Source organism: Monodon monoceros, unplaced genomic scaffold, assembly GCF_005190385.1.
Source record: "Monodon monoceros isolate NGI ecotype Baffin Bay Population unplaced genomic scaffold, NGI_Narwhal_1 Super_Scaffold_15, whole genome shotgun sequence".
NCBI classification, from domain to species: Eukaryota; Metazoa; Chordata; class Mammalia; order Artiodactyla; family Monodontidae; genus Monodon; species Monodon monoceros.
In genome coordinates, this window is record NW_021703771.1 from 68,560,801 (window position 1) to 68,573,590 (window position 12,790).

General features: G+C 35.4%; 1 protein-coding gene across 8 annotated transcripts in view; it reads left to right on the top strand.

Annotated features, from left to right (window-relative positions):
- UTRN (utrophin) overlaps positions 1-12,790 on the top strand; it is a 505,655-nt gene that overhangs the window by 205,102 nt on the left and 287,763 nt on the right. For all 8 annotated transcript variants that reach the window (XM_029224149.1, XM_029224150.1, XM_029224155.1 and 5 more), the window contains 5 exons: positions 76-246; positions 2,561-2,722; positions 3,159-3,296; positions 9,001-9,189; positions 10,064-10,236. In XM_029224149.1, the coding sequence (XP_029079982.1) occupies positions 76-246; positions 2,561-2,722; positions 3,159-3,296; positions 9,001-9,189; positions 10,064-10,236 (833 nt within the window). The remainder of the gene's footprint in view (positions 1-75; positions 247-2,560; positions 2,723-3,158; positions 3,297-9,000; positions 9,190-10,063; positions 10,237-12,790) is intronic.

The window sequence follows — 12,790 nt, forward strand, 5'->3', positions numbered from 1 at the left end:
ACTTCCGAGTTAGCATTACACCCATGTTTGGTTTTGATTTTTCCCACGTGATAATTTTGTTTTTCTTACAATTAGCGTTTACTCTCTGAGCTGGATGATGCTAACCTCCAAGTAGAAAATGTCCGTGATCAAGCTGTTGTTTTGATGAATGCACGTGGAGGCTCAAGCAAGGAGCTTGTAGAACCAAAATTAGCTGAATTGAATAGAAACTTTGAAAAGGTTTCTCAACACATCAAAAGTGCCAAAGTAAGCAATTATGTTTGTATATAAAACTATTTTTCTTATAGATATGTGGCTATGTGATAGATAATTATATGGTATATATATCAAGAGTTTTTTAATTAAAATGATCTTATAACTTTGGAGCATTTGTTCTTATTTATTTTGATTATGCATATGAAAGAGAGAATATAAGAAATTAGTATTAAAGAAAATAACCCATTAGAGAAAAGGTTTCAAAGTATTGAAATTATGAGAGGAAGGATCATCTTTTTTGCAGGAAGTAAATATTTTCTAACTTTGCTTTGCTTTGAAATACTTGATATAATAGGCCAAACAATCTTTCATAGCCTACGAATATACTTAGATTATTTGCAACTTAAAGAAAACAACAAAAATCTTGCTTTAACTTTTGTCTTCCTTAGCCTTGACCCTACTTCCTTACCTTCTGATCTAAGCTCACTTATTCTTTTCAATAGATCTATGGGAGATTTTCCTACATATGTTAAAGAGTAATGCAGGAAACATAGGAGATGGAGTGAGAGAAAGTACAAAGAAAATTATTGTTGTCCCCATAAATAATTTCTGTTAACGTTTTGGCATACATATCCACTCTTACTCATGTGTATGTGATATTAAAATATCAAAAATTTTATATTGTTTTGTATATTCTCTTCAGACAAGGTTTTTAACAGCTATTCAATTAAATGATCTGTTACAATATTCTAAGTCAATTTTCCACTTTTATTGTGCTTTTACAAATATTGTATTGTTAAAATTCTTTTATGCATGCCTTTTTGTTCATTTCTTAGTATGCCCTTAGGATCACTTCTTAGAATTCCTTGATATTGTTGTGAAAGTTGTACCTATAAATGCTGTTAAATAGATTTTTCCAAAGATTCCTACCGTAAGTTTGTGCCAATTTATACGTTCATAACCAGAGTATGAGATTGCTAGCTTCCCTATGCTCAGCCAACACTGCATGTTATTTTCCTGCCTTTAGTTTTATTGAATTTGTTACATTGATTTTAGGCACATAAATATTGATGTAAAGGCTTTCTATATAGATACTGTCTGAAAATACTGCATTGAGAAACATGTACTTTTTCGAAGTTTCGGTATCAAAATCCAAGGGGCGTTGTACTGGGGAAAGTTAACTGGGAGGCATTCTTTGGGATGTCCCTATACTGGGTAGTGGCCTTTCTTCCTCTCTGTGGCCATGGCAGGGATGGCTTCCGGATCATGGCACTGTTTCCTGCTGTGCTCGCCTGCGGTCCCGGAACCCTCCCCCTACTCCAGGCAGCCACGCTCACTTGCACACCAGTTTGCATCCCTCGCTGGAATTCGGAAAACATGGGTAATCAAAGAAGCCCAAGTTGGTAAAATTATTGCTGTGGGAATGAATGAAATTAAAGTCAATTCAAATAAATGTGAGTTCTTTCTTGACACTGATTAAATGGTGAAAGGTCAAATTAAGAATATCTTTTCTTTTTTTTAAACATCTTTATTGGAGTATAATTGCTTTACAATGGTGTGTTAGTTGCTGCTTTGTAACAAAGTGAATCAGCTATATGCATACATACATCCCCATGTCTCCTCCCTCTTGTGTCTCCCTCCCACCCTCCCTATCCCACCCCTCTAGGTGGTCACAGAGCACCTAGCTGATCTCCTTGTGCCATGTGGCTGCTTCCCACTAGCTATCTATTTTACATTTGGTAGTGTATATATATGTCCATGCCACTCTCTCACTTCGTCCCAGCTTACCCTTTCCCCTCCCTGTGTCCTCAGGTCCATTCTCTACATCTGCGTCTTTATTCCTGTCCTGCCCCTAGGTTCTTCAGAACCATTTTTTTATTTTGGATTCCATATATATGTGTTAGCATACGGTATTTGTTTTTCTCTTTCTGACTTACTTCACTCTGTATGACAGACTCTAGGTCCATCCACCTCAATACAAATAACTCAATTTCGTTTCTTTTTATGGCTGAGTAATATTCCATTGTATATATGTGCCGCATCTTCTTTATCCATTCATCCGATGATGGACACGTAGGTTGCTTCCATGTCCTGACTATTGTAACTAGTGCTGCAATGAACATTGTGGTACATGACTCTTTTTGAATTATGGTTTTCTCAGAGTATATGCCCAGTAGTGGGATTGCTGGGTCGTATGGTAGTTCTATTTTTAGTTTTTTAAGGAACCTCCATACTGTTCTCCACAGTGGCTGTATCAATTTAAATTCCCACCAACAGTGCAAGAGGGTTCCCTTTTCTCCACACCCTCTCCAGCAAAAATCTACAAACAAGAATATCTTTTCAAAGAACATTTTTCCTTCTACAGTTGCTGATTGGCCAGGAACCATTATCATACCAATATCTGGTCACCACCGAAGCATTTGAAGCTGGTGTGCCTTTCTCTGACTTGGAAAAATTAGAAAATGATATAGAAAATATGTTAAAAGTTACAGAAAAGCGCTTGGAATCCAGTGATGAAGATGAAAAGGTTGGCTCAAGCAGATTTTCAAAACCGTGGTGTTCTCACTTTTCTTCTCTGTTAATTATATTTTTACATTAATGATGTTTACCCAAATATCTGCCAAACATGATAGAACAGACTTAAATGTGACTTTCTGGTGAGTGTCAATGTAAGGTTTGTCACGTGATTTACATAATGCTTAAAAAAAGACATACTTTCTGACTATAAAGGTACTGTTATCTTAGTTCTATTTAACTTCTGCTAAACTAGCATTCTTTATGAGTTATTTTAACTTCATATATGAAATATTTTAAGAAAAATATAAACTTTGGTTGTATATCATTCAGATAAACATATGTTGACTTATACTATACTTTGTAGGTTAGTTCTCCTGCTTGGGAACTGATAGTAAGTGACCCTGTGCATTTTTCTTTTGAGTAATTTTTATCTTTTAAACATTCAGATGGATGAGGAGAGAGCCCAGATTGAGGAAGTTCTACAAAGAGGAGAACAAATGTTACATCAACCTATGGAGGATAATAAAAAAGAAAAGATCCGTTTGCAGTTACTACTTTTGCACACAAGATACAACAAAACTAAGGTATTGTCATGGGGGAGTCTCTGTTCCACTTAAATAACTTTTCCAGCTCTTGCCATTGAGAAATGTGATGTTACATTCAATGACATCTCAAAACAAACCAGTTGGAATGGTATCTCCTCGTTTCTCGTGTGTATTGCTAGATATGTTTATATTTTTGGATGAGGCGAGACTCACAGAAAATAGAAACATAAAACCTTATTATTGACATCTCTTGGTTTTCTGATAATGTTTTAAACCTTTGGGGAGTGACTTTCTCCTTCAGTTCTGTATTTTATGTGTGGAGGTCTTGACCACATTAAAAAAAATTTCTAGTTTACAAATAACTAAATTTGTGAAATTGATAAAATATGATTTATATTCTAGGAAAAGATTCACCACCAGCTCCCTTTTCAATAGCCATCTTTGCAGCTGCATTGTAAATATGCTGGTGTTCCCCAGAGGTCTGTACTTAGGTAATCCTTCTAGAACCAGTTTTAGTTGATAATGTTGGAATCTACTAGAAGATTCAGGTTTCTCGGCTTGGTGCCTGTTGGCTGTCTCTGTTTGTACTGCAGCCTTGTAACAGGTCCCAAGCTGAACTAGCCCTCTCTCCCCTCCTCCAACCTGTTTCCTGCTTTATTCCCTATCTTAGTTATTACTTATAAAAACTACCCAGTTCTCAAGGTAGAAACTTCACAGTCTTATCAGTCATTTCCTGTTCCTCACACCACACTGAGGAAAGATTAGAACCATTAGGTCCGAATGAAGTAGATACAGGTCTGAACCTGAAGTTAGATACGGCTCTACCAGTTACTTGTATATGACCCTGAGAGAGTAACTTAACTTCCTCAGTCTACTAACCTTTCCATAATTCAGACTCTTATGATTTTCACCCATTAGTTATTCCCCAAGTTGGTTTTTTTTTTTTTTTTTTTTTTTTTTGCGGTACGCGGGCCTCTCACTGTTGTGGCCTCTCCCGTTGTGGAGCACAGGCTCCGGACGCGCAGGCTCAGTGGCCATGGCTCACAGGCCCAGCCGCTCAGTGGCATATGGGATCTTCCCGGACCAGGGCACGAACCTGTGTCCCCTGCATCGGCAGGTGGACTGTCAACCACTGCGCCACCAGGGAAGCCCCCCAGTTGGTTTTTAAGTCCAGTTTTTCTTAACTCTGGCCCATCTTCTCAGCATGTTTTTCTCAGCATTATTCCCCCAAAAGTCATGGCTGATCATATGATTCCTTTTCCTAAGAAGTTGTTTAGGAAAAGATTGCAAAATGCAGGAAAAGCTTTAAGTGCGAGGTTTGTCACAATTATGGTATATAGAGGCTTTGGTTTGACCTCTGGCTACCTCTTTGATTCACTGTCATTCACCATGCAGTATAGCTATACTGGTTTTCTCTACCTTATGCCAACATACTGGTGCCTTAGCACCTCTGGAATCTTGCTAATTCCCTGGTGTGGGTTTTATCTTCTTATTTTACCTGAAAAATGTGTTGTCTTTTAAGACTCAGTTCCATTTTTGTTTCTAACATCTTTCAGATTATATTACAGTTCTTTGTTTAATTGTTACTTTTAAAAGTATCTTTCTTGTCTGGAACTTCTTCATTTTGGGTCCCAAATAAGAAATCATTAATGGTCCAAAATAGAAATAATTTTTAAATTTTTAATAGATAAACAAATTTGTTTTTCAAAAGTACTAACATATACTATTATAGACTTGTTTCATTTGGGTTTCACTAGCATTAGTTATTGTAATTAAAATTATTTTAAAACATTAAAAATTTTTTTGTCCTTATTTCATTAACACATATACTTCTTCAAATCTGTAGTTTTTAAAACTGTTTTTTTAACTGTGAACATTAGAATCCCTTGAAGAGCTTAAAAAGAAATCTAGCCTCAAACCAGTTAAATCAAAATCTCTCAGGTTGTGCCTAGGTGTGGGCGCTTGAAAAAAAAAAACTTTGTAGAAGATTCTAATGTGCGGTCAGCATTGAGGACCAGCAGTTTACGGAACTCCTTCCCTCCCCTCCCCTCCCCTCCCCCCCCCTTCCCTTCCCTTCCCTTTCCTTTCCTTTCCTTTCTTTTCTTCTCTTTTAGGTGAGCAATGAGCTACTGCATGCTATGAGCAATATTTTATCCCTGTTGAATGATTTGAGAAAATTTATGTGGACGGGAGGAGATGGGGAAGGGCATAGGAAGGATTGGGTGGTGTGTGCACTGACAAAAAGCATGAGAAGGTTTTTAGCTGAAAAAATTCTTTCACAAGCCCCTCAGTTTTCATTTGGATTAACCTCCTTATGAATTCAGGTTGGAAATGAGAAATGGAGTGAGAGAGGAGAAATGGTGGAGATTGGTGAAGAGAGGGAAAAGGGGAGGTGGTGATAGGCAGTGGGTAACCAAAGACTATTGAGAAGGAACATGAAATTTCTTGTTTGTTTTTGTTCTTTAAAAACAGACTTTATTTTTTAGAGCAGCTTTAGGTTCACAGCAAAGAGTTCCCACATACCCCTTGTCGCCTCACCCCCAGTACACACATAGGCTCCTCCATGATATCAGTGCCCTGCACCAGAGAGGTATATTTGTTACAACTGATGAGCCTACACTGGCACATCATAAAGTCCCTGGTTTATGTTAGGGCAGGGACGTTAAATTTGTTTCAGTCAAAATCATATCCATCTTCAGTGCCTCCTTCTCTTCAGTCCTATATTTATCATGTAAATCAGGGGTCCCCAACCTCCAGGCTGCAGACCTGTAGTGGTCCTTGGCCTGTTAGGAACTGGGCCGCATGGCAGGAGGTGAGCGTTGGGTGAGTGAGCAAAGCTTCATCTGCCGCTCCCCATCGCTCCCCATCACTCGCGTTACCGCTTGAGCCACCTCACCCCCACCCCCGATTCCGTGGAAAAATTGTCTTCCATGAAACTGGTCCCTGGTGTCAAAAAGGTTGTGGACCGCTGATGTAAATAGTTCCTCAGGTCAAGTACCTCCAGAGCCTCCCCTGAGGGTACAGAGGGGCTCATGCATATCATTTTCCTTTTCATTGAGCCTTTCACATGGTTTCTCCTACAAAGTGATATAGGTGGCTTTTTAAAAATTATGAATTTATTTAAACTAAAAAAAGGACTCTTTCTTATTTGAAATATATATTGAATGACCCTTTCTCATTTGTTTACTAGGGTATTACTATTTTAAAATATGCACAATCTCTTCATAAATAAAGATATTAACCTCTTGTCATATTTGCTATAAAAATATCATCTTATTGATTTTTATCTCTAATTATTTTACCTTTAATATACAGCCATTTAAAATTTTTGTTTAGCCACACATGGCTAGGTTTTTCCTTTGTGATTTTCTTAAAAAGCCCTCATCCTCCAGAGAGTTGCCGATGTTCAACTCAGTTTTGTTCCAAGTTTTCCCTATGGTTTGATAAAAACAAAACTTAGAACATTTTTGTAAAGTGTCATTTAAAATCAATTTTTTAATCTATCTGGAACTTAGGTTGCTATATGACATGAGGTGCATCATGTACCATTTAATGCTACCTTGTAGTATATCTGTATCTTTGTGTCCTAGCTGAATTCTTTAAAAATAAAATTATCCAGAAGTAAAGTCTGGGTCAGATCTTGAGGACTTTTTTTTTTTTTTCTCCTAGGGCATTTTGATTGATCACTGTCTAGGGATAAAATCTATTTTGGGAATATAGAAAGCACATATTTGAATCTTGAATGGACTTGCTGCTTCAGCAAGAGTATGGAGGCTCAGGAAGCCTAGATTATGTGTATAGTATTAATAGAAAAATACAGTATTAATGAACGTGATTTTTAAAAAAAAAACATTGGAACTTTCTACTTACAATACCTACTGACCTCCCCAGTTCACCCTAAAGACTCAGATACATGTGACCTTGCAGAATGACACTGTGTTGTGTAACTGAAGAAGCAGCACAAAATTCCTGGCCTTGTATGGTTGTTATGGTATAGAAGTGGCTGTCACCAGTAAGCAGGCAGAGCAGATTAAAAAAAAAACAAACCTGGTGTATGATGTTTAGTGATGCTAATGAGGAAAGAACTATAAAGTTGAATGTCCTACAAGCACATATCAAATAGCTGGAGGCCTAGAGTCCTTTTTGGTCTTGGAAAAACAGAGGCTGTCTGAGCAAGACCCTGGCTGATAGATGAGAAAGCCAAATAGGAGAATAGGTCCCAGTTCTTTTACTCCTTTGACATGAATTCTCAACCTGTAAATACTTTCTTTGTGTCTTTTTCTTTTTCCTTAAAGTTAAGAAGAGGAACAATTGAGCTTCCCTTTGTGATCTGCCAAAAAATAGGGCTATTTAAAATTAAAATCTGAAAAAATAATTTTTTTATTAAGGAATACTTCATATCTTTTTATTAAAACTGGTTTCTGGGTGAACACATTATTTATTTCAGCATCCTTTTATATTTGCTTAAAATATAGCATATAGTTTGCCTTCTTAGATGTATAGTTAAATACCTAGAAATGTTTTCTGACTAAAATTTGAATGTGTGGCATTAGGATAATATAATTATTTTTAGTGTCAAGTATAAACAAGCCTGTGGATAAAGTCAGGAAATCAATAGGCTTGCTTCTCACCTGGCTATCCAGGACTGCCCATCATTTGGTGAAAGTCATAGTTTATCAAATTCTAGGAGACAAAGAAATGCAAACCTCGAGATTCAACAACATATTATTCACTCAGTGTTGTTAATCTTGGGTATTGGTTTCATTTAGGAATTGTAACCATTTTCAGGATCACTAACTCAGTGAACACGTACTTATGATCATTTTCACTGTCATCTGAGTTTGCAGAGGAATATCATTTTTCAAAAGTTCAATATAGGAATATGGTGAAAGTGTCAAGGAAATCCACTTAATTCATGAGTGGATGTACTTTGGCCATTTGCAAGCGGTAGGCAGCAATTATTAAATGGTAGCCATCAAGGCATAAAGGATGTGAACCCAGGGATGAGTGGCCTATCCCAGAGAGCACTTTATTGTTTAGAAAGTTCTGATTAGAGGATACAGGAGATACTATGCTAGGGTAAATAAGTTATCCACTCAGTTTAGAATCTGCCTGAATTTAGCATGGTAGAATCTATCATCTTATGTAGGATATTCATGTTTTGTAATATTGTTCTCAAAGGTTAAGATTATATACTGAATTGCCTGGATATTATTTTAATTAACCCCCCTACTGCATTTGTTATGTTACATTACAAATACATGTTTCACTTATTTACTTTTTCACCAGTGAGGCCCAGGAGTGTTTAATCTAATTGTGAGTTTTTTTTAAAAAAGGTGTAATAATAATGGTATTAAAATTTTTATTTCATACAGAATTTTATGATTTGCAACATATTCTCATTTCTTCAGTAACTTAGGAAAGGAGTCGTTACGTTTTCCTGTTTGCTAAATGAATTTAGGTGGCTTAAGTCTTAAAAAAAACCTTTCAAGCATTAACAGCTTATTTAAGCCTTTTAACAACAGGCTACAGATGAAAATTAAAATAGAGATTGTTAATGGTTTCTATAGCAGTGCAGGGCAAATTTTAAAAAATTAAAACAAGTTTTTAAGTTTTTGCTCATGGTATTGAATTTCTCCACAAAATGGTATTTTTTTCTTTGTTTTTTGTGTTTTCAATTTGCTACGATTCATTGTGGGAATAATTTAAAAGATGTGTGTTATTATTATTCATGTCTTTACAGGCAATCCCTATTCAACAGAGAACAGGTCAGCTCGCTTCTGGAATTAGCTCACCACCTCTCCCCACAGATTATCTGGTTGAAATTAACAAAGTTTTACTTTCCATGGATGATGTTGAATTATCACTTAATACTCCAGAACTAAGCTCTGTTGTCTATGAAGACTTCTCTTTTCAGGAAGATTCTCTGAAGGTAAATATCCAGACACTGCATTTGAATAGCTGCAGTTGATGTAGAAATAAAGCAAGGAATTTGTCATTGTGCCTACTTAGATTATCCATAACCTTTTACAGTTGTGCCAAGGAATTAATAATATGTATGAAAAGTAAATTTTTCCTGTATCCACCAATGAAATACTGTCAAAAATTTTAATTTATTAAAAGTAGATACGGATTTTTAAGCGTGCACAGTTATTAATGCTTTACAACATCAGAGACTTTTTAAAATCAAACACGTGCACAAACCATATTCCTTTCTCGTAAACTTGATTGTCATTTGATGTAAAATGTTGACGTTTATCTTGACACCTATAACGATTTAAGATTGGCTAGTGGTTGGGTACGGAATGACATGTTGATTGTAAGTTAACTAGGGATCTGAAAGTTTTCAGTTAATTGACAAAACTAATATCAAGACTTTCATATAATTTGATTGCATTTATGTATCAAGTCACAATAAAATTGCTGATAGAGTTGATAGGTTTGATATCTCATTTCTGTCATTTAAATTAGTATTATTAGGTATTTGAAAATATAAATAATTTCTAGCTTCAAACACTTCATTACCTTTACAGAATGTTATTGAAGCTTTTTATATGTCCTGTATAAATGCCACTTTGAACATCTGTGAGGATTTTTTCCCCACCATTAGGATATTATGTAACATTCTTCATGCTTTGGCCAATACAGGGTATTATTTTTTAAAAAAGTTTCCAGTTTTGATAAGCAACAATTATGATGTCTCATTACTTTTAAGTAACTTATTCAATATAAATTTTTGGCCTCCTGTGAATCCATTCTTTTATCTCTTTGCTGGATTTTGTTAATGAATGACAATATATTCATAGACTATCAAAGACCAACTGGACAAACTTGGAGAGCAGATTGCAATCATTCATGAAAAACAACCAGATGTTATCCTCGAAGCTTCTGGACCTGAAGCCATTCAGATCCGGGATACACTTACTCAGTTGAATGCAAAATGGGACAGAATTAATAGAATGTACAATGATCGTAAAGGGTATGTTTAAATGAATATTTAATTTTTTAAAAAGGTCTATAAGTTCATTAAGATTAGTGAGGACATGTTTCAAATCCTTGTAATAGGCCCTGTTTAATAAATTGTGATGTAGTTCCTTAAAAAAGAATCAGCTCGCATATACATGATCATTTGCAATGTAATATATAATATTTTAACAATTAAGGAAGCACTTTTATTTATTTGTTTTTATTGAAGTATAGTTGACTTACAATATTGGTTTCAGGTAAACAGTATAGTGATTCAGTATTTTTACATTTTATGCACCATACGAAGTTATTACAATATTATTGACTATATTCCCTGTGCTGTACATTACAACCCTGTGACATATTTATTATATACTAGTAGTTTGTACCCCTTAATCCTTCTTCACATATGTTGCCCATTCCCCCTACCGCCTCCCCTCTGGCAATCACTAGTTTGTTCTCTGTATCTGTGAGTATTTTTCTGTTTTGTTATATTTGTTTCTTTTGTTTTTTAGGCTCTGCATATAAGTGAAAACATACATATTTCTCTTTCTCTGTCTGACCTATTTCACTTAGCATATACCCTCTTGGTCTATCCATGCTGTTGCAAATGGCAAGGTTTCATTCTTTTTATGCCTGAGTAATATTCTTATATATATCTTCTTTATCCATTCATGTGTCAATGGACATTTAAGTTGCTTCCATATCTTGGCTATTGTAAATAAAGCTGCTGTGAAAATGAGGGTGCAGATATCTTTTCAAGTTAGTGTTTTTGTTTCCTTTGGATCTATTCCCAGAGGTGGAATTGTTGGATCAGAGGGTAGTTATATTTTTAATTTTTTGAGGATCTTTTATACTGTTTTCCATAGTGGTAATACCAATTTACATTCCCCCCCAGCAGTGTACAAGGGTTCCCTTTTCTCCACATCCACACCAGCACTTGTTATCTCTTGTCTTTTTGATGATGGTCATTGCAACAGGTACGAGGTAATGTTTCATAGTGGTTTTAATTTGCATTTCCCTAATGACTAGTGATGTTGAGCATCTTTTCATGTGCCCATTGGCCTTTCGTATACGTTCTTTGGAGAAATGTCTTTTCAGGTCCTCTGCCCATTTTTTAATTGGATTATTTGATTTTTTGATATTGAGTTGTGTGAGTTCTTTATATATTTTTTGATATTAACCCCTTGTCAGACATATTGTTTGCAAGTATCTCCTCCCATTTGGTAGGTTGCCTTTTTATTTTATTGATGGTTTCCTTTGCTGTGCAAAAGCTTCTTAGTTTGATGTAGTCCCATTTGTATATTTTGGCTTTTGTTGCCCTTGCCTGAGGAGATATATCCCCCAAAATATTGCTAAGACCTATGTCAAAAAGCATACTGCTTGTATTTTCTTCTAGGAGTTTTATGGCTTCAGGTCTTACACTTAAGTCTTTAATCCATTTTGAATTTACTTTCATATATGGTGTGAGAAAATGGTCTAGCTTCATTTTTTTACATGTACGTGTCCAGTTTCCACAACAGTGCTTATTGAAGAGATTGATAGTATATATAGAAAATTCTAAAGACTCCACCAAAACCTACTAGAACTAATAAATGAATTTAATAAAGTTGCAGTATACAAAATTAATGTACAGAAATCGGTTGCATTTCTATACCCTAATAACAAACTATCAGAAAGAGAACTTTAAGAAAAAAATCCCATTTGCAATCCTTTTGCACCTAAAAGAATGAAATACCTAAGAATAAATTTAATCAAGGAGGTGAAAGACCTGTACTCTGGAAACTATATGACATTGATAAAAGAAAGTGAAGACAACACAAATAAATGGAAAGGTATACTGTGTTCATGGATTGGAAGAATTAATACTGTTAAATGTCCATACTACCCATAGCAATCTACAGATTCGGTGCAATCACTGTCAAAACACCCATGTTATTTTTCAAAGAACTAGAACACATAATGCTAATATTTATATGGAACCACAAAAGACCCCGAATAGCCAAAGCAGTCTTGTGAAAGAAGAACAAAGCTGGAGGTATCATGGTCTCTGACTTCAAACTATATTACAAAGCTATAGTAATCATTACAGTATGGTACTGGCAGAAAAAGACATTTAGATCAATGGTATGGAATAGAGAGCCCAGAAGTAAACCCACGCACATACAATTAATCTACGACAAAGAAAGCAAACATATACAATGGAGAAAAGGAAGCACCTTTAATTTTTAGTATCTGAATAGTGTCCATTTTCTTTAAAAATCTTGAAAAGGATTTTCAGTAATGTTCAATTTCTCCACACACTTGATGATTAGTGTGAGTGAAGAGCAGAGACAGCTACAGATAACTGGAATCCATATATAACCCCAAAGCCTTTTTAAAAAAAATAACCTTCTGTTTAATAGAATGTTTTTGAGCCTCCTTCTTTCTAGTTTTTGACCAGGCCTATTAACAGGTAGAAACAAAAATTGGTAAGACTTTTGATGGTAGCCATGTATGTATGGAAAGTCAAGTATGATGTGAAATAGCTCAATATAAATTACAGTGTAAGAGTAATGTTAACACAG